Source organism: Phyllostomus discolor, chromosome 8 (genome assembly GCF_004126475.2).
Source record: "Phyllostomus discolor isolate MPI-MPIP mPhyDis1 chromosome 8, mPhyDis1.pri.v3, whole genome shotgun sequence".
NCBI lineage: Eukaryota > Metazoa > Chordata > Mammalia > Chiroptera > Phyllostomidae > Phyllostomus > Phyllostomus discolor.
The window spans coordinates 92,359,624-92,382,265 of record NC_040910.2 but is presented as its reverse complement, the minus strand read 5'-3'; the positions used below and the strand labels follow the sequence as shown (position 1 = coordinate 92,382,265).

Here is a 22,642-nt window from a genome sequence, read left to right as displayed (position 1 = left end):
CTTGCAGGCCCCCAACTGGGCACCTGGCCCACATGTGCCCTGACTGGGAATCAAACCAGCAACCTTTCAGTTTACAGGCTGGCTGGAGCTCAATTAACTGAGCCACACCAGCCAGGGCTCACTTTTTTTTCTTTTGTTGCCTAACCTTTTGATGTTACATTTCAGAAACAGTTGCCAAATTCAACATCATGTAAACTTTTCTCTGTATTTTCTTCTTAAAGTTTTATAGTTTTAGCTCTTAAGTTTATATACATGATGCATTTTGAGTTAATTTTTGTATATGGTGTAAGGTAACGGTCCAGCCTCATTCATTTGCATGTGGATATTCTATTTTCCTGGCATCCTTTGTTGAAAGGACTGGCCTTATAAATTTTGATAGCAATGGCAACAAATTTAAACATAACTTGATGCGTGCTACATTTTTTACATGATAGGACAGTTATCAAAAAAAAAAAAAGGAGATATAAAGAGCAAACATTCAGCCAATTAGTATTTATTGACAGCCTTGTACTATGGGCAAAGTCTAACGCTGAGTGCTGTGGGGGTAACAAGTACAATGTACAGCCTGTATTTTTAGGAGCTTAAGACACTGCCAGGCTGACTGATTTAAGGCATGTGTGAACCCAGGTCAAACGTGTACGACGGAAGTTTGGAGGAGGCAGCCACCACTGCCAGTGGGGATGGAATTTTTTCTTTATTGGCATTGGTGTTAATCCAGCTACATAAGTCAATTTTGAAAGGGCAAAAGAAAAACAGAAAACCAGAGTGTATATACACAGCCCCCTTCTAGCATGTTCCAAGTATCTTGTTATTTTAATAAAATTTTTCATCAAAAGACTAATATGGTCAAATTTTAAAAACAAAGGCAACTAGTACAATGAATCTGTTTCCAGTGTTTATAAAAGAGTAACAGGAAACATGACAATTTTTCCTGCCTTTCATATTCAACAAGTTCAATGTATGGCATTTCCCTTGTAATTCTTTTAAAACACAACATAGCTGCTACCACTTAGATGTCTTTGAAAACTATGCTTCTTCTGTGGGCAGAATATTCATATTCATCTTCATTTTAGTTAAGATTTTTAAGCAATCTGTTCCACATTTTTTATTTTATAAGAAACGCTAAGGGAAAAAGTTATAGGTAATGTTTAGCTTAATAAACACAAATTATGAATTAAAAAATAATTCAAATCCTAATAGGAAGTCTTGAGCAAATGAACTACCCCTCAATGACAGGTACCTGAATTAATTTAAGTGTATAGAAAAAAAAGAGAGAGTTTTATATGGGTTAAAATGCATTTGCCATTGAACACATAGTCCAAAAACCTCCCAACATGTACTTAAGCAAATCATTAAAAGGTAATTGGTACAACTAAAAGGAAGATCACAACATACAACCACATAGTCCACTACAGGAAAGCCTGGTCTACTAAGAAATGTCCCACCTTACTTTAGTAGTATAACAACTCAAAAGGAAAAAGAGTCCTCTAAGAATAAACACTGAGTATTTAAATTTAGCAGAGAGACATTACAGTGACCAATCTGAGACTGATACATAAGCATCTGCTATGTGTTTACAAGGACGTAAACACCGGTGAAATTCTGCAAAGCAGTCCAGTCACAGCACCCACACTCCCTTCCCCGGCTGCTGTCCACTTGCCTTCAATTGCATCATGATACCTATGGCTTCACGCCCTCCTTCTGAATGCCATTAAGGAACAAAGACCATGTGAAAAGGTTTCTAATGCTTTTTTAAAAAATACAGTCAACTGAACTAAAAATATATTTCTTAAATTTATTGATTTTACATATACGAAGGGAGGGACAGAGAGAGAAACATCAATTTGTTGTTCCACTTTTTTATGCATTCATTGGTTAATTTTTGCATGTGCCCTGACCAGGGATCAAACCCACACTCTTCTAAAAGCTTTGTTTTACCATATTTGTCATGTATAATGTGCACTGACGTTTTGGGCCCAAACTTTCAGGGAAAAAAAGCCTTTCCATTTTAATTTTTAAATTCAATTATTTATTTATTTATATTTAGATACCTGAAGGAATTTTATTTTTAAACATACGGATATCGTTATTGCTTAGTAGAGTTACACTTTTAACATACAAGCACAAATAAAACAGTTAAAAGCATTTATACAGATCTGGAATTATTCCTACTATAACACACACCCTTATTTTTCCCTCAAAACTTTGGGCAAAAAATGCACATTATACATAGCAAAATACGGCATGTGGAAGAAGGCCACTGACTTGGTACAACAAAGTATACAGACAGGTTCACTGCAGACAAATATGAGAACGGACATCTTACCCACATGCAGGCCTCGATCCTAACTTTTGAGATGATGCTCCACAAAGAAATGGATCCTTCGATGCCCACTTCATCTGGACAAATAATCTGATCAGGATAGGGTGGTTCGGGGAAATTAACTGAATTGCATTCATAAGCGGCTAGCGTAACTGACGCTATGTGTGGACCCTACAAAACAAATAAGAGAAACCTGATTAGAAATATTAATGAAAAGGGAATCGTTAATACACATGCCACTTTAATGGTGCCTTAGTTGCTATATATTAATAGAAAAAACCTAGCTTTTAAAGAACAAGAATTTATTTAAATAAATTATTTCAAGATATAGATGGTAATTTGAAAAACTCCTTCCCAGTATGTCCTCTTGCCTGGTTTGCTTTTAAAAGAAAAACCCTCAGATGTATTGATAATTTATATGTGATAAGAGTCACTATTTTATGCCTTGATTACGCGAGTTTTGACAAATGTCCACCTGTATAACACCAACAAGTCATTTCCATCACTGCAGAAAGTTCCCTTGTGTCCTCTGTACTCAATCCCCAGCCCTCCACACCAGCCCCTGGGAACTGTGATGCTGGCTTCATTCTGATGTTATTTATCCATATTTCTCATTTGTAAGAATGTTGTATCTCCTTTGATAACAATTCCCTGTGCTGCTATTCTTTTAGGCATAATTTCAGAATATCACTTTTTGTCCTTAAAAACTGTTGGTGAAATAACTACCTCACTTATCTTTCTCACTGACATCAAACAAACAAACAAACCCCCTGGAACCAGTATCAGTGAGTTTTCCTTTTACAATAATTTTTTCTATGAAAGCCCTTGTGCTACTTTATACCTTTATTTTGAAATATTATAAATCAGTAATAATCATATAGATTAAAATGGGTTAATAATACAATAAAGGCTTAACCTCAAGGGTTTCCAAATACACATTTATGCCAAAGTGAGGTTTCTGCAATAAGATTCAACTAGGGAGTTTGTTAAAAATATAAATTCCTGGGACTCCTAAGCACAGATTGATTCAACAGGTAAGTGTAGGAGCCTGTATGTTACACATGAGCTCCTTCAGAGTTTCAAATAGGTTAGGTTCTAACAGGCTAAGCCCAGGAATCACGGAGAAAATAGTAAACTAAGGGTCAGGAAATAAGCAACCTTGGACAAGCCACTTAACTCTCTAGGCCTCAGTTTACTCTCCTGCAAGGCAAAAGAATTAAACTCATTTTATGGCCTATCCAGCTCCAAAATTAAAAAACTCCAAATATAAGCAAATATGTCAATAAAAATCCAGTGTTAATTTCCAAAGTTCTCCTGAGGTGCAAGAGCTAAAGTTGGACATTCTGAACACGTTGCTTTAACACACAGAGTATAAGTATTCATTTTAAAGCACACTGCAGACAAAGTTTACAGCATAGTGGTCATAAGCGTAACTCCCAGAGCCAGACGTTCTGGTTTAGGTGGTAGCCTCTGCCACTAACCTGAATCTTGCTTTGCTTGTGTATAAAATGGGAGTAATAAAATACCTTCAGGATTTACATTCTCAAGATATTGTAAGGTTTAAATTAGTAAATTCATATAAGGCATTCATCTTAGAACAGTGCTTGGCATACAGTAAGCCCTCAAAAAGTACCAGCCACCAGTTGTTAAGAAAGATACTATATTTGTAGAATTAGATATGCACAGACACACATATATACACATGCACATGCAGTAAGTGGTCTAAAGAATTTGTGGTTCAAAGACAGTACATAAGATACAGTGATAAAAATAAGACATTACAGAGCTCCCACCGCTATCAAGATAAAAGGCAATATAAAACAAAATTATTTGTTGCATGTTAATATGAAAAAAGATATTCACAAATCTAAGCTACATTTTCCCTAAATACAATGGGTATTTTTGATCAAATAAAACCAAAAAATGAAGTTCTATGCTTAGCACTGAATTCAATTTAGTTATTAGGTTTTTCTGAACCAAAAAAATCTATATGAATTTTTAGTTGGTTCCTCTTTTTCTTGAGTTTTATTTCATAACAATCCATAAGTGGTATACGTTTAAGTTTTAAAATAATTATAGTATGCTTTTTAGAAGAATGCTTTTGAGAATTCAGGTTAAAAAAAGTTATTAGCCATGAAAACTACAACTGTTTCTTTGAATACTATATGCATAAGAGATTTCACAAATGGGGAAAATATAATTATTTTGTAACCTTCAAAATAACTCCCAAGTTTAAAGTTTAGGGAATTTAAAATAACTGAATAAACAGTGAAAATTTTTTCACAGTACACATATAGCTAAGCATCAGATGCAGTTTTTTTTAAAGTGTAACTTTCACCTTTATTGTCTGAAAACACAAAAGAGAAATGTAATACCAGTAAGTAAAACAAATTAAAAAAATTCAAGAGTCTGCCCACAGCTGCCCCCCGCAGACTGCAGGAACAGCCTGCCCCTCAACTCCACAAGGCTGAACTCTCCTGGAAGATAAAACAATGAGGTTTCTGGGACAGATAAAAAGGAATAAACTGCACTTCTATTATAAAAATGTAGATAAACTATGCAACCCATCAGATTAAACACATTATCCAAAAAGACAGAAGACATTCATAGTTAATTTTAAGTGACTCTAAAAAGGGAAATTTTCAGCCATCTGATGAGAATTTTTTCCCCAGAGATAAGACAGTTCATTCATACAACTAAACTGACATATACTTTCCATAACCACACTAATAAGTCATGATTACTCAGCCTTAGAGGCAGATGTGGTGGTTCCCAGACAAAATGAACACAAATAACTCAGCTTCTTGTCCTTTGTTCATTCTCAAGAATCTATTCAGCCTGTTCCTTGATATTTCAGTTTAGAGTTATTTTAGAGATATTTAGAGATATTTCAGTTTCAGTTAACTGATGGGAAACCTCACAAATTCTTTTCAACATTACAGGCTAATGATTCCTAAATATAATCGACTTAACTGAAATAAATATTAGTTTACACACATAAAAAAAAACAAACAAAAGCTTAAAAAATCATTTTTATTAAAAGAATTTTAGAAGTTATACATACTGAACTACGCCTTAAGTATATTTTTCTAAAACCTGCAAGTCCTGTTACTACGATGTACCAAATATGAAAGACTCACATTTTAACCACACTAAATGAAGAAACATGAGATAAAGACAGCTATAGTAAAAACAGAAAAGACTACCTGGGCAGAACCACCATAAAAGACACAAATCACACAGTGTTCCAGCCCTCATGGGGGCATGCAGGTACTGGTACGCATCAGCCAGAGATCCTGGCCTGGGTCAGAGGGCTTTCCGCCTCAGGTACGAAGTAACTGGTAGAGACTTTTAGTCCTACAGCAAACAACTAGAAAACTGGACAAAACGTATGGAACAATTCTTTTCAGACCCTGCACCACAGGCAGTACAGGACGTGACTGCTGCGAGAAGGGACACAACTAAGGAAACCCTGTGATGACTCTGACTCTCTTGATTTGTATACAGGCTTTGCTTTGTGTCTACAGCAAAGTCCATGGCCCAAAGAGGAGGAACCCAAGCACAGCACGGTGGTCTTGCTAAGGTGAGGGCATCTGAGTTTAGGGAGGCTGAATACTTGAAATGTGTGGGGCAGAATACTAGGGAAGAGGGAAATATGAGGGTCCCCTTGAAACTCTGGCATACAAAGCTGCATTGCATGCTAGGGTGAGGTTCCAAGAGGCCAAAGTACAGCCAATGGGAAGAGAATTAACAGGTAACTGTAGGCTGAACAATTCCTGGAGTTCATATAGGACTGGGAAACACTTGAGCTTCAATAAGCTAGAGAGAAGAGACTCCGGGAACACCTTAGAAAGAGCCTTGAATAAAACCTACTCCAGACAGGCCCGAACAGGATTTTTAAAAACTTAAATAGGTCAAGTTGACCCACAGGTAACTTAACTGCCCACCAAAAAATGAATGCTCTATAAGGGAAGACAACAAAATGTGTACAATCAACTGTTTAACACCACATGCCCACGAACCAATAAGAAATAACTAGATATGTGAAGCAGGAAAATGTCATCCATAACTGGAATCAGTATCAGTCCAAAGAAACACACCCAGAAATGCCAGACGCAATGCAATCAGTAGACAAGAACTTAAAAACAGTGAATATAAATATGTTCCAGGGATTTAAAAAAAAGATTTATTTATGTATTTATTTATTTTTAGAGAGAGGGGAAAGGAGGGAGAGAAACATCAGTGTGTGGTTGCCTCTCATGCGCCCACTACTGAGGACCTGGCTACAACCCAGGCATGTGCCCTGACTGGGGATCAAACCAGTGACCCTTTGGATTTGCAGGCCGGCACCCAATCCACTGAGCCACACCAGCCAGGGTTGTTCAAAGTTTTGAAATGACAGTTGGCAACTTCAGCCCCATGGGCCAAATTCGGCCCACCACCAGTTTTATAAATAATGTTTCAGAGAATACAGCCTTGTGCATTCATTTACATGTTGTCTCCAGCGAATTCTGTGTCATAACGGCAAAACTGAGCAGCTATGACAGAGACTCTATGGATTGCAAGGTCTAAAATATTTACTGTTGGCCTTCTACAGAAGTTTACTGATTGTGATTTAATAAATCCAATGAGGAAAAAAACAAAGTATGAAAAATAATGAAACTTTTAGAACTAAAAGTATAGTATCTGAATAGAAAAACTCATCAGATAGATTATCAACAGATTAGATACTGCAGAAAAAATGTTAAAGAACTTGAAGCCAGGGCAATAGAAAGTATTTGAACAGGGAGTGAAGGCTATGAGAGAAATGCACCTCCATAACCCATGAAATAACACCAACTGGTCTACTAGGCATGTGGCTGGAATGCTAGAAAGTTAAGAAAAGGTGTATGTGTTGGGGGAGGGTTGTGTGCCAAAAAAACAAAAAACATGAAGAGTAGCCAAAATATTCTCAAGATTTGATTAGAAACTTTGGTCTACCAGCTCACATAAACTTCAGTCAGGATCAAGAAAAAGAAAATAAAATGTATCAAACTGCTAAAAATCATAATCATATCATAGTCAAACTGTTATAACTCAGTAATAACAAGAAACTCTTAAAAGCAATCAGAAGGGATAAAAATAACACTATCTATAGGAAAATACAGATAAGGCTTCTTATCAGACATAATACAAAGCAAAATACAATGGAATAACTTCTCTAAAATGTTTAATGGAAAAAAAAATCTGTCAATGTAGAATCCATGGAAAATATATTTCAAAAATAAAGATGAAATAAAAAGCATTTTCAGATAAACAACAGCCAAAAGAATTTGTTCCAGCAGGTTTGCACTAAAATAAATGTTAAAGGAAATTCTCCAAAGAAAGCGATACCAGATGGAAACTTTAATGTACACAAAGGAGTGAACAGCACTGGAAATACAGAAGACCTTTCCTCATTTAAAAATCTCTTTAAAAAACAACTAGATGTTTACAGCAAAAAAGATAACAAATGCAAAATGTGTGACAACAGCACCATAAAGCATGAGAGGGATAAAATGGAGCATGATGCTGTAAGGTGGGTATATTATATGTAGTTAAAAAATGCTCAGTCCAAAAGCAGGTAGGAAAAGAAGAATAAAAAACAAATGGGGCCCTAGCTGGCGTAGCTCAGTGGATTGAGCGCAGGCTGTGAACCAAAGCATCGCAGGGCACATGCCTAGGTTGTAGGCCATGGCCCCCAGCAACCGCACATTGATGTCTGTCTGTCTGTCTGTCTGTCTCTCTCTCAAAATAAATAAAATCTTAAAAAAATGGGAAAAATATTTTGAGGGTAGACTTAAACCCAATTACATCGCTGACTACATTAATTGTAAGGGCACCAAATGTACAAATAAAAAGCAGAGTGTCAAGCTGGATTAAAAAGGAGACACCAGTACATGCTGCATATAAGTCATTTTAAACATCAAGGCCCAAAAGTAACAATAAAGGAATGAAAACAATAAACTATTTTAAGATAATCATAAAAAAGATGGACTGGCTACATTAGTACCAGATAAAGTAGACTTCAGGATAAGGAATTACTAGAGATGAATAAGGACACTTCATAATGATAAAAAGGCTAATTCTCAAGAAAGCAAAATAATTCCAAATGTGTACACACTCTATTAACAGACTGTCAAAATACATCAAACAACTGGCAAAACTGAAAGGAGAAATAAACTAATCTGCAATTATAGTTGGAAATTTAAACACCCTCCTCTTATTAATTAATGGAACAAGTAAACTGACAACCAGTGTGAAGAAGAAGACTTGGAGAGCATAAAACACTCCATCCAGCAATAGCCAAATACACATTCTTTTCAAGTGTCCATGGAACATTCACCAAGAGACCATATGCTGGGGTATGAGTCTCAGCTCATTTTAAAAGAATGTGTCATGTGGCAAGGTAAACATCAATACAAGGAGTCCTTCTTAAGGAAAATGGCAAATAAAGATCCTCAAAGATCCATTTCTCCAAGTAAGGACAGTGTCCTTCCATCTTCGTGTGGTAACAAAAGGAAGTCAAACAGCTATACACCACCCAGGCTGTCATTCCCCAGCACAGGAAACTGTAACTCCCTAGTTAGCAACCAGGCCACAGGCAACACTCACTAAGGGCACACACAGCTCCTGAGAGTTCCTAATTGCTGTCAGTAGAAGTTCCCTCCAGTGATAAGGAGACTGAACTTGATGATAGTGGTTAAATGTTACACTCTCATCAGAGTGACAGGCTTTAGGGTCCTCGCTGGGGGGTGGGGAGTAATTCAGTAGAGTCATTCTAAGTGAAGTCAGCTCAACAAGATGGCTCAGTTATTTGTGACATATCGAACATCTGGTTTTGCTTCAGTTCAAAGCCTCGTGCATCTAGTCTCATGAGCTGTATTACATTATATTTTCCAAAGTTTTCATAATGGATTAATTCTGCCTGGCCAGAGTAGAAGATGCAGTGCTAGGCCGGCAAGAGTATGTCTGGGTGAGAGCAAACCCATAGTTAAACCAGGGGTAAGATTTCTAGTAAGAATAGATAAAGGTATTGGTGGAAAAAGTATTTTAACTTCTAAATATTCTTTTAAGATACATTTTAGGTCACACTTCTACAATGTATATTCTTTCATGAGCACTGTAAAAGAGAAGTTTCAGTGACTGATATAATAAATTAACAGAGACAATTATATGGGATTCATTTTTACTCTAGCTCCAGGAGTAGTAATATACTACTAGTTCTGTCTAATAAAGAGAACCTTAGCATTACAAGTTATCCTAAAGAGATAGAACGATCCCTCCTAACACTGCACTACACAACAATGTTCTACTCTGGTAGCTGAGAAGCACCAGGCTGCGCCTGACAGGGATGGAGTGCCCACCCAAGCCTCGAGAAGGAAGACCTGGTGCCACACACGCAGATTAGGGTCTTTGTAAGGAAGGTGTGGGATATTCGTATCTTAATCCCTGAAAAAAAAAAATCAGTAAATGACGAACTAGAATGTGCATTGCTGCCTCATGAAATAATATGTTTTCTGTCTTTTGGACTTTACTGTTGGGTTTATTTTAGGGCCCTTTCTTCCAGAGATATTTGTGTTTTTTTAAATTTATTGATTTATTGATTGATTTGTGTCTTTTCCTCATTGCCGCTTATCCCTCTTATACCCCTTCTTCCTCACAATCACCACACTGCTGTCCATGCCTGTGAGTCCTGTTTCCGCCACCCGCCACCTCCTCACCAGGTCCCCAGCGCTCATCCCACTCTCTATCTATAAGCACGTCTGTTTTGCTTGTTAGTTTGTTCATTAGATTTCTTAAGAAGCAAAAACCTAAAATGGTCACAATTGTTAATTATGAGCCTAATTTAGCCAAGTCTCTTTACCAACCAAGAAGAATATGACGCCACATGAAGAGTGCAGTGTGTGTGTGAGTTTTCATAAGGAAGATGAGCAGACAGACAGACATTCTTCCACCCCAGGCAGCTCCCTCAGAACTGATACAACATTCCTGAAGCCTGGGGTTGTTTGTATAACATCTGTAATGTCAATTCATAGCCTAATCCATCATCCATACACAGAAGTCCAGTGAGATCCCAAAGGCAAAATTTCCAATTAGTTCTGTCTGGAAAGTCTAGAGCAAAGGTAATAAAATCAAGAATCCTGTGCTGATTCACTGGGAAAACATTTGTTTGCCACACTCCTTCTCTACAGGAACAAAAGGAGTCAGTGGTTAGTCTGGAATGTGATTCATTAGGAATATCTTGGTGATAAATACATGAAAGATGACAAATGGTTGTGTGTATGACTTGCAAAACCTTTGTTTTCTTTCATTCCGACTGTAGAAATGCTTTTGCAAACAAATTCTACTCCTCAGATTCTTTTAATCATTGCTTTTCTTATTATGGTCAGAAAACTTACCTGAAGTTATGGTGTACAACAAATTCTAGAAAGCTATAAAGTAAACCATTGATTCCAAATGGGCACTGAGAAATTTAACTAGTGTTTGTAGTCTTTTTGTGAAACAGATCCCAGGTTTACAAATTACGTTTCTGTACCTTCTCTATAGAATGCAATACAGTATGTCAAAAAGCAGTCCATGGGGCATCGGTCAGTGCAGGTTTGGGTTTTCGGAAGCTGTCAGTAGTAACTTTCTACATGTAATCCGACTTCTGTCTCACATTCCTCATTTGGTGAAAAGTGTAATAATAATAACTATGATAATAATACCTGCACAACCCAGGTAACAGGGCAAGGATATATGAGATTATATAGTAAAAAGTATTAAAAGTATAAAACTGCTAACCAAAACAAAAAATGTATAAACCCTATCCATTCATGCTCCAAATTATAAGGACCTGTCTTTCAAGTCATTTTTATTATGTTGAATCAATCCATAAAGACATATTTCATTTTTCTTCTCTAAACCTAAGCAACTTTTGATCATAAAGTGTTGAGCAGAAATTAGCCACATATAAAGAGAGCTTTTAAAAAGATTATAAATTGTTTCAAACATATATTTAGTAGTACAGATTTCAGCTTTCTTCTTAGCTTTACTTTAAGCACACATTAATAAATAGTAACGTAAAGGCAGGAAGTTATCCAGTCTGTGCATACCCCTTCTGTTTGGTGAAAACCCACCCCCATGTCACGGAGACCTCAGTGTCTTCTTTGATGTGGTGATGTGCAAAAGAGTTAACACATGAGTCATTCCTTGGGGAAAGACAGGGCGAAGAACAGATCATGCACTCATCAAAACAAGGGCAAACAGACCTTTTCTAAGAAGGGCCTGCTGGTCTTCCCGGAAGAGCCTGAGTCACTACATACTTATAGCCAGAATCATTATACCTATATAGAGCAATATCAAGTCACACCAGAATCTCACTTCAGGCAATCTCTTCCCTTTTGTGTCTTACAGAGGTACAGACAGGTGAGCAATGAAGCAATAATCAGGGGTCAAGCAGAAAAAAAAGAGGTTGGCTAGCAATTTTTAAAAAGAGTTTATTCCACCCAGTGGCATTAAACAATTAACTGTAATATTTCTCTCACTGAAACTACCACACTCCTTCATTTCAGTCCATATACATGCAGTTTTCAAAAAAACATTTAGGCAATAAAATAGCCACTGGGAGTCAAAAAGTATAATAAATGTCTATACTTAAGGAAAACCCAGCTTTATGAAGTACCAGATACATAGAAAGTACTAGATACATACTATAAAGTAAGGAAACAGGGCGCTATATACAGAGGTATTCTATAAATATTCAACAGCAATCAAGAGATCAGGGTTTTTAAATGTACAACTTTTACCACATATTTTAGTAGTGAAATAATTCTAAACTTCAAAGCAGAAACTGCCTCTGAATCTTACACATGGACAAATATCTGACAACTTTCTTTGTGTTTATTTTATAACAAAGAGCCAAATATTTTTTCTATTAAAATGGTAACATTGAACAAATGGTTCATAAACATCATTTAGATGACAATGCCTTGATGTTATAGCTTCTATTAAAACCTGATCTAGTCTACAATGTAATTAAATAGTTCTAAAAACTTTTCTACACCCCAAATGCATGTAGATAGGACAACTCGAATGCTTTAAAAATCCCTCCTATTTGATTCCCAAAGGTGATAGAAAAACACATGCCAAAAACAAAAGTTATCTGTAAAATATATTCACCCTCTATTTATAGCTTAGCATTTGGGTGCCTTTTAAAATTATAAAATGACTGCTGACAGTTTTTGTTCTCAGGTTCTTTGTCTAGGAGCTGGGCTGAGTCAAAAGGAATAGAGAGAGGGCTCGTTTAGCCTTTCTCCGGGACACTGCTCCACCTAGTGTCAAAAACTATTCATATATCACATTATTTGGGACTCGTAATTCTTGTGGGACTCTCTTTGTTATTGTTAAATAGAACAAACTTTATAAATCATTAATGGCACATATAGTTTACAAATGACTTTAATTTTTGGCTTGTCTTGTAACTTGATGAATAATAATGTACATGCCTGCAAAGATCATGTCTGAGACACATTTCTCATTATCAGGTACCAAAGTTCCTGTTTTTGTTAACCTGGGTGTTTACAGAATTATGAATCACGTGTTTCCAGTACTGGGAATAATTCTAAGATAGCTACTAAAATAATCCCATTACTTCTTCCAATTGTCTATAACAATCTACACTTAATCCATAAATTACTTCTCAAAGAATCACAATCTTTATTAATTATTATATTATTTTCCATGCAAATAGCTATACGATAATAAAAAATACAAGAATAAACTTTTGCATACTCACAACTGTAAACCTACTTTTGCCCCACCAAGTATACTGTATTCTTACAATAAAGTAAGCTAATAAAAATGTTAAGAAAATTGTAAGGAAGAGAAAGTACATTTACAGTATGTACTGAAAAAAATCCATGTAGAAGTAGATGCATAGTTTAAACCCACGATGTTCAAGGGTCAACTGTATTATGCAAAATAAGAAAAAGCTATACATAGATTAGGTCATTTTTCATCCAGAGTCACAAATACTACTCAGATGTTAGGACAGACTATTTTGTCAATTAAAGTCCAATTATTCTGCCTCTCCTAACCTCCCACAGGGTTTTTCAAAGATTTTATTTTATATCTATTTATTCAATGCACACTTATTGAACACCTAGTAAGCACCACATACTATTCTAGATGCTTGCAATACAGCATTAAGCAAGGTAGGAAAAGATCCCTGCCTTCAAAGAGCTTGTATTGTAAAAGCGAAGCTCTTATTTCAGTATAGTTTTTCTTATTCAGCATCTACACTGCCACACACTATCCAGTCCCCCAAATCTGAAATCCTTTCTGTTGTTACTGCTTAAATCAGGTAATTACTGCCTTTCATGTGGACTACTGCCTTCCAATGGCACTCCTTACTTTTAGTCACTTTCCCACCAAATCTCCCCTCTACAACGCTGCCAATTATGTTCCTAAATCACATGTTAATCCTTGTTTGAATAACTTGGTGACACATAAAACCTAAACTCCCTACACCTGACTTTTAAAGCTTCACAATTTGGTACCAACCTATTTTCTGAGATGGGTCTTCTTTCCATTTCCAAGGTACCCTAATTCCATAATTCTGCACCAACTGACTGCCTTTTCTCTCAACAAACCCCTCTGCATGAACTTTTCCTACTTCTTCTTCCTTCAAGAGAATTGCTCCCTATTTTAAGGAGTATTTAGCACAATGTCCTGCAATGTAATTATTTATATAGTGTGTATCTTCAGCCTTATATGTTGCATTCCTTTGTTAATTTACATAGTATTTCAGAGTGTCTCACAGAGTAAATGGTCAAGCTTTTTGAAGTGAACTTAAATTACAACAGAGATGATTTTATTAAAAAGTTTTCTTAAAAAAGTTTTATTGAAAAGTTTTTGAGGATATAGCCCTGGCTGGTATGGCTCAGTGGATTAAGTGCCAGCCTGTGAACCAAAGGGTCACCAGTTTGATTCCCAGTCAGGGCACATGCCTGGGTTGCAGACCAGGTCCCCAGCTGGGGGCACACAAGAGGCAACCACACACTGATGTTTCTCTCCCTCTCTGTCTTTATCCTTCTTCTCTCTCTAAAAATAAATAAATAAAATCTTTAAAAAAAAGTTTTTGTGGACGCACAAGACAGCCCATTTGTTCTCAGCCCTACTTTGAAAAAGTCTCATAAAAATGAATGTTATCTAAAAGTAGTATTTCTGATTTTAGGAAGTAGGTAGATGCCAATGTAAACTAACTATAGCAGATAATATTCAAATGAACTTGGGCAAAAATGACTATAAAATTCTAGAACAAAAGAGATGTACTAAAACAGAATATTTAAGTATAACACACCTAGCAAAATGCATAATGCATACATCTTAATGACGTATTACAGACACAGGTACCCTCTATTCAGATCAAGAAATAGAGGCACACAGTAGAGGGACATATCCCACTGGTTGTCAACTATACAGCTACTGGCATGAAAGAAGTTTTCGATCAGTTTTCCAATTTCTACAAAAATACTTACTCAAGTTTTGACTAACACTGCACTGATTCTGTAGATAAAACTGGGAAGACCTAACAAACACCATCACAATATTGTGCCTTATAATTCACTAACATAATATATCCCTTCTTTTATCTGATCTTTTTGCTTCCTGTAATATTTTAAAACTTTATGTAGAGGCCAAACACATCTTTTATTAGATTTATTCCTAGATTTTTTGCTTTTTTAAAAAAGATACTATTATAAATGGTACCCTGAATTTTATTCATTCTCTGTATGTTTTTTAGTATACAGAAGTACAACTGTTATGTGTATGTGGAGATTATATCCAATGATTGTACTACACTCCCCTATCAGTTCCCCAAGTTTGTGGAAGTTATCCCTTTCCCTTTGTAGTTCTGCCAAGTTTTGCTTTTTATAAGTTGTTGAATATATATTATTAAATAAACACAAACTTAGAACTGTTGTATCTTTCTGACGATTTGAATCTTTTATTATTAAGAATGGATACATTAGCCCTGGTTGGTGTGGCTCAGTGGAGTGAGGGCCAGCCTGCAAACCAAGGGGTCACCGATTTGATTCCCAGTCAGGGCACATGCCTGGGTTGCAGGCCAGTCCCCAGTAAGGGGTGTGTGAGAGGCAACCACACATTGATGTTTCTCTCCTTTCTCTCTCCCCCTTTCCCTCTCTCTAGAAATAAAATCTTTAAAAAGATAAAAAATGAAAATTATAATATAAATCTTGGTTTATTAAAGTCTTACTTAAATTAGTCTTTTATAATTAACCTTTTCCAGAACAATGCACACCTCACAATAATTGCAGTTACTCCACATCTGATTTGTACATGTTTTAATTCTCTCTATACATTTTAAATAACTGTTTTTAATGTCAATTTTAATTTAAATTTACCCATATATTTATCCCTTTTGTACTCTTTATTATTTCTTTGTTTTGATCAATTTATCTTATCTCCTCAGATATGATTTTTTATTGTATGCTGGACTTATATATGAAAAAAATATAGTTAATGTGACACCTAGGATGATTTTACTTTCCTCCAGACTTAGACTTAAGCATGAGCTCCAGTTTTCATATATAGTTCACCTGTACGTTTAAAGTGTGGCCCCTCAAGGTTCTAATCCAAACCTTATGGGTTTATCGGAGTATAACCTTGGCCAGTCTCACCTCTGTGGGTTTCCTCTTTAACATAAATATTGCCCTTGTAATTCTTGCTCTTTTTAAAAATCTCTAATTCCTTTAAAAAAATTTTTAATTTGTATCAACCTTTTTATGATACTTCCACTTGAGAGTTGATCCAAATCGCATAATCTATCATCACTGGAAATGGAAATGAACAGTGATTTTCAACTATGCTATGACATGCTGCTACATTAAAATCAACTGTGGGGGCCCTGGCTGGTGTGGCTCAGTGGATTGAGCATGAGCTGTGAACCAAAGGGTCGCTGGTTTGATTCCCAATCAGGGCACATTCTGGGTTTCAGGCCAGGTCCCCAGCAGGGGGCATGTGAAAGGCAACCACACATTGGTGCTTCTCTCCCTCTCTTTCTTCCTCACTTCCCCTCTGTATAAAATAAATAAATATAATCCTTAAAAAAAGACACATTCTATTAAAAAATCAAATCAAATCAACCATAGAAAATGTTGCTTATAATTTCTTAAGAATAATAGCTAAAGCATGTAAATTAAAAATGGTCTCTTTTTAAAAATAAAATCAGGTTAAGAATAATGATAATCATAATAGCTGCTGTCATTTATTGAACATCTTATATACACTAGCCACTGAGCTGAAAAGTGTACACACCTGTTACATTTAATCCTCAAAACAGGTAATCCTCGATACCATTATGATAGGTATTATTATTATTATCCCATTTCAAGTTGAATAAACTGAGGCTTAAAAATTAATAAATTCACCAAATAGCACAATAAGTAATATTTGGCAGGACATCCAGACCCAGCTGTTTGACTCTGGACATGTCCTATTACCTGCCATGATAAGAATGAAAGACTTTAGTCCCAAACAAAATCACCTTCAATAACTTGTATATTCTTGAATATTAAAGAAAAAGATGAAATTATGCCATTGTATCTAAAACTGAGCATGCTACTGGAATATACCCTATATGTAAATAAATGTCAGAATGGAAAGAAAGGCTGACTGCTGTTAAAGTAATTAATGAATGTAGAAAACTATCAAGAAAATTATTTTCACTCACATGCATTAACTGGCATTATGTAGGCATAAATACATATAAATAGCAGAATCTCTCTCTAATTTAAGTAGAGTTATTTGAGGGTTTCATCTTCAGGACAGACACTCCTAGTACACTACATTGATTGTATCAGCAATGCCACCTAGTGGCAGCCAAGTACAGAGAACTTAGGAAAAAAGTTCTAGAAGAGTGGTTGGTTTTTAACCTTTTATGGGTTACAGTCTTTGGAGAATCTAATACTATAGATCCTTTTTGCCAGAAAGATGCATATTTAAAAAGACATGGAGTCAAAGCAGCTCTACCTAATACACAGAAACAAAGGGAGGCTGCAAAGTTGGGGAGATAAGAAATGTGGCCCAAATGAAAGAACAGAACAAAACCCTAGAAAAAGAACTAAGGGACACAGAGATAGCCAACCTGTCAGATGCAGAGTTCAAAACACCGGTAATAAGGATGCTCAAAGAAACAGAGTAGGGCAAAAACATAAGGGAAGAAATGAAGATTACACTAAGTGAAATAAAGAAAAACCCATAAGGAACCAACAGTGAAGTGTAAGAAGCCAGAATTCAAATCATAAATTTGTAAGATAGGAATAAACATTCAACCAGAACAGAATGAAGAAAAAAGAATTCAAAAACAAACAAACAAACAAACAAAAAATGAGGAGAGTATAAGAAGACTCTGGGACATCTCCAAAAGTGCCAACACCTGAATCATAATAGGGGTGCCAGAAGAAGAGGAAAAGCAAGAAATTGAAAACTTATTTGAAAAAGTAATATAAGAAAACTTCCCTAATTTGTTGGAGGAAATAGACATATAAGTCCAGGAAGCACCAAGTGTCTCAAGCAAGTTGGACCAAAAGAGGACCACACTAACACACATAATTAAAATGCCAAAGGTTAAGGATAGAGAATCTTAAAAGAAGCAAGAGAAAAGCAGACAGTTACCTATAAGAGTTCCCATAAGACTGTCAGCTGATTTCTCAAAAGAAACTTTGTAGGCAAGAAGGGACTGGCAAGAAGTATTCAAAGTGATAAAAAACAAGGACCTACAACCCAGACCACTCTATCCAGCAAAGCTGTCATTTAGAATGGAAAGACAGATAAAGTGCTTCCCAGACAAGGTAAAGTTAAAGGAGTTCATCATCACCAAGCCATTATTACATGAGATGTTAAAGGGACTTATTTAAGAAAAAGAAGATTGAAACTATGAACCTTAAAATGACAACAAATTCACAACTATCAACAACTGAATCTAAAACAACAACAACAACAACAACAACAACAAACTAAGCAAACAACTAGAACAGGAACAGAATCACACACAGACAAAGATCATTTGGAGGGTTATCAGTGGGGAGGGAGAAGGGGGATAATGGGGAAAAGGTACAGGGCATAAGAAGCATAATTGGTAGGTACAAAATAGACAGGGGTATGTTAAAAATAGTATAGGAAATGGAGAAGCCAAAGAACTTACAATGTATGACCCATGGACATGAACTAAGGGGGGTTACTGGTGGAGGGAAGAGGGGTACTGGGTGGAGTGGGGCAAAGAGGGAAAAACTGGGACAATTGTAATAGCATAATCAATAAAATATACTTAAAAATAAAATAAAATTAAAATTAAATAAAAAGAATTCCTTCTGAACTTTAAACTTGCACTCTGATCCAGGGCAGAAATAACTGGTTTATTCATGGAGGCTAAGACTTGATATTTTACTCAAATCAATTGTGTAACAAATGCTTATTTGTATGTTTATAATTCTTTCCTGGACATGTAGATCAATGAAATCAAACTAGTAATGTTTTCACATCAAGACATTTTGTAAATGTTATTTTATAAAGGTTTCTTGGGGATATAAAAATAAAACTGCCATGCTTCAAATATCTTTATTCTAACTTATTGTATAATTTACAAGTTTTAACAGAATCCCTTTTAAGGTACAGCAGAATCTGCTGTCTGGGTTGCTTTTTAGATACTTTGAAATTAACCCAATGCTACAAATGAGTTCCTGAATCCGGGTTTCCCAAGAAAACCCAGAGAGCAGGTCTAGAAAAGAACAGAAAGGTAACCTGTAATTACTCCTTCTTTTCCTCAGTCTTAACCTGTAGTGCAGCATTATACTTCTAATGATGTAGTTATTAATGAAGCACTCATATGGGTTACTTCCCTAGGGTTTACATCTCTACTTGCAATAAAATCAGCAAGCAATCATGAACAAAATTCTAAAATCCCAGGTATTAAACACCCATTCTCAGATTATTCTTCAGACCATTAACTCAGCAGCCTTCAAAACAATAATGCCTTAATACTTATACCTGCTTCAGAAATGACTTCATTGAAGCATAGAGATTGGAAGTGTCTGCTAGTATTTAACAGTTTTCAGCACTTAGTACTGCTGTGACAACTTTTCACCTGTTTTTCCCCAATGAAGATCAAGCTGTTTTCAAATGTGGTATCACTGTCAATGTACAGGACAGGAATGCAGTGAAACAAGAGAGGCATCCAGGGCACAAAGTTAATGAGGCACTCACTCAGCGACCCCACACTTCCATGACCCGGAAGTGCTTATTTAAATTCTGTGTCCCAGATGCCTCACTCCTCACCCTCTGGTCCTATCTCTGCTATATTTGTCCATGTTCAAAGGAAAACCTATCTTTTACCTCTCTAATTTCAACTAAGTGAAAACATATTTTAGAAGGGGTACATTTTATATTTTGGTTTACACGGGTTTAAGAAAGCATTTTGCTCTATATATGTAATACTTCATCAACTAACTATATTCAGTAAGAATGCCAAAGTGACTACTGGAGTGTACACAGTGTTTGAGGATGTGAGGGAAGACACTGTTTCTCATTTGCTGACTAAGAAAAAGTAAACTGTCTAAATTAATTCTAAGCTGTACATGGAATTTTGTGCATTTAAGTAACTTCAATTATTAAAACAATTGCATAAGAGAACCGTTACTCCAAAATCTGGAAAGAAAAAAGTATTTCCTGGCTGAATTAATTTAAGGAAAAAATCTCATTTGCTTAAGAATGACACTGCCCTCCCTTCTCTTTTTAAATCCTCACCCAAAAGGAAAACCAAAACAAAATTCTAAATCAAATTCAAAGCACTGATTTGAGGGTTAGAATGCTTATAAAACACAAAGGTAATTAAATACCAATCTTACAACCTTAACTTCTGAAGTAAAAATACGAATTAAAATATAATATCTCTTAATATTGCTTAAAAGTTATTCTTACCAGATAAAGCAAAAACGTATGCAGTCCTGTCCCAAGCCCAACAGAAGACAAAATTCCTAAGCCTATCCAGTAGGCATACAAAAGAAACTGTTTCTCCATACGTTGCACATACTGAAAAACAAAAGGGATGAGATGAAAAACCGAAACCAGATTTGTTTAAATAGAAATGTGGTAGTTATCAACTACAATCAAAGTAAGACAAACCAAATAAATAAGTTTCCAATAAAAACGTACTAATATTAAAACCCTTTGAAGGGGACTAATTCTTTTAATGTACAATAGCAGAGATGGCAAAAAATTCATTAATTGGAATAAAGCTCTTGTTTCTACACCCTAAAAATCCTACTAGTGCAATGATATTTATAGGAAAAATGCTAGTTACGAATAAATAATTATAAAAATAACAATTTTCAAGATATTTAAAAGTCACAAAAACTCTAAGACACAATGGTAAGAGGGGAGCAGTTATTTCTGTAATATTTGTGAATAGAATACATTTTTATTTATCTGAGTAAAAAATGAGGATAACATTTTTAGTGTATTTAAGATCAAGATGCTTTTCAAACAGGAACAAATTTACGTCCATTGGGATATGACCTTATGGAGGAATACCAGACTGAAGTCTGGGTTCTCATGCTAGCAAGTAAATTCATCAAGCCAAGTCCCTACAGGTTCTTAATAGCACACACAGATTTCTTTAAAATACTTTAAAAAATGTATTTAAAACTATAAAAAATGCCTGAGATTAGAGATAAACTGCTTTAAAATATGAAATGATACATTTTAGAACTATATCCTATTAGAATACACTAATGTTTTGCTATTTTAACAAAAGTTATTAACAAAATGTCTCATTTTCCCTTCACTTATGTTGTACTTACAGACGACAGGCAAATGAACTTCCCTTTTTATATACATAAAGCCTAACCTTCACTCTAGGATGAGTGCACCTGTCTGGATGGATCACAGAGAGGTGTTCAAGAAGGTTCGAAGACTTTGGTAGCAAGTAGAGGATTCATGATGCTTTGACTACATACTGTTGGGAAAATTACACTCGAATCCTTGAAGCTGAAAAGGGATGATCTATACCAAACAGAAATGCTGAGCAGCCATGAAGTGCCACAAGAATATTTTAAATATTTGGCCTTAAATGTACATTAAGAAACCAATTATGAGATAAATTTAAAAAGTGAAACCAAGCCTAAAAACATGAGAGTAGAAATTCTACGCAGTCCTCCACAGTCCCATTCGAAACTGGGATGTGGGAAGGTATGAGGACAGAAACGGAGTGACCGAACCTCTTACCTGTTGATGTGCTCCTTCAACACAATACGCAGCTATAAGCACAGCAAGCAGCAGTAAACAAGACACCACAGTGTTCTGACGATGCCATAATCTTAAAAACATATTTAAAAAAATAAATGAAATATCTCAGTTCATTTTCAGGATTCATCATTCTCAAAAACAATTTCCTGTTGATGCGGTTAGGTTACTTGGCTCAGCTACAGAACCCGTTCGTTCCGGGATGAGCTCTGTGTCCTTGAACTCTATGGTTCCTTGGGGTGTGGAAGAGGGTCAAAGGAAGATACATGGGTACAGAGCCCAGTTTCTTTCCCTCATCCAAAGACTGATCCTGTCCACACCAAACTCCTAGGTAGGAGAAGTGTTCTAATATAATGGAAAGAGTGCTGGCCTTCAAGTCAGAAGACTTGAGTCAGAATCCCAAGTCCCTTAAATATTGTACTTTGAGTAAGACACTTAAACAATATGATTCTGTTTCCTGTTTCTTGTTTTTAAAATCATGATAATCATATACATGTTTTACCTTCTCTGTGGAGTTGCTTTAAGGATCAAATGAACTAAAAAATGTTACCAAATGTTTTATAAATTGTAAGTACAATAAAATTCCAACATATTACAGATAATACCTTGGAAAGGCAAGCTAAAAATGATAAGGCATATATAGTTTAACTTGCTCTTTATGGTATCTGAAATAGGGCTTACAAGTACTTAATTAAAGTTGAACACATTTCCTTGGCAGAGTCTTTTCTCATTGGCTGAAACTATCAGCACCAATGCCCTGTACCCTGACCCTTGCTCTACTAAAGAATCAGTGTATCCAATGTACACAGGTCTTTCTCCTTAAAGTAAAGCCAGGAAAAAAAAATCTCGTTTTCAGTATTCTGCTTCGCATGATTCAACATGAGACAGTGGCCAACTGCAAGTGGCCCAATGAGCCAATAGCAGTATGTTCCCTTAACCTGTTTTTCTTCAAACTACATGCAAGGAAAATAAGTATGTTCCCATAACATTCTA

At 35.7% G+C, this 22,642-nt stretch overlaps 1 protein-coding gene across 3 annotated transcripts in view; it reads right to left on the bottom strand.

Moving 5' to 3' along the window:
* Nucleotides 1–22,642, bottom strand: part of VMP1 (vacuole membrane protein 1) — a 111,702-nt gene that overhangs the window by 70,129 nt on the left and 18,931 nt on the right. For all 3 annotated transcript variants that reach the window (XM_028519539.2, XM_036033588.1, XM_036033589.1), the window contains exons 4-6: nucleotides 21,632–21,722; nucleotides 20,327–20,437; nucleotides 2,327–2,494 (exon numbers count right to left, since the gene is read on the bottom strand). In XM_028519539.2, coding sequence (XP_028375340.1) covers nucleotides 2,327–2,494; nucleotides 20,327–20,437; nucleotides 21,632–21,722 — 370 coding nt within the window. The remainder of the gene's footprint in view (nucleotides 1–2,326; nucleotides 2,495–20,326; nucleotides 20,438–21,631; nucleotides 21,723–22,642) is intronic.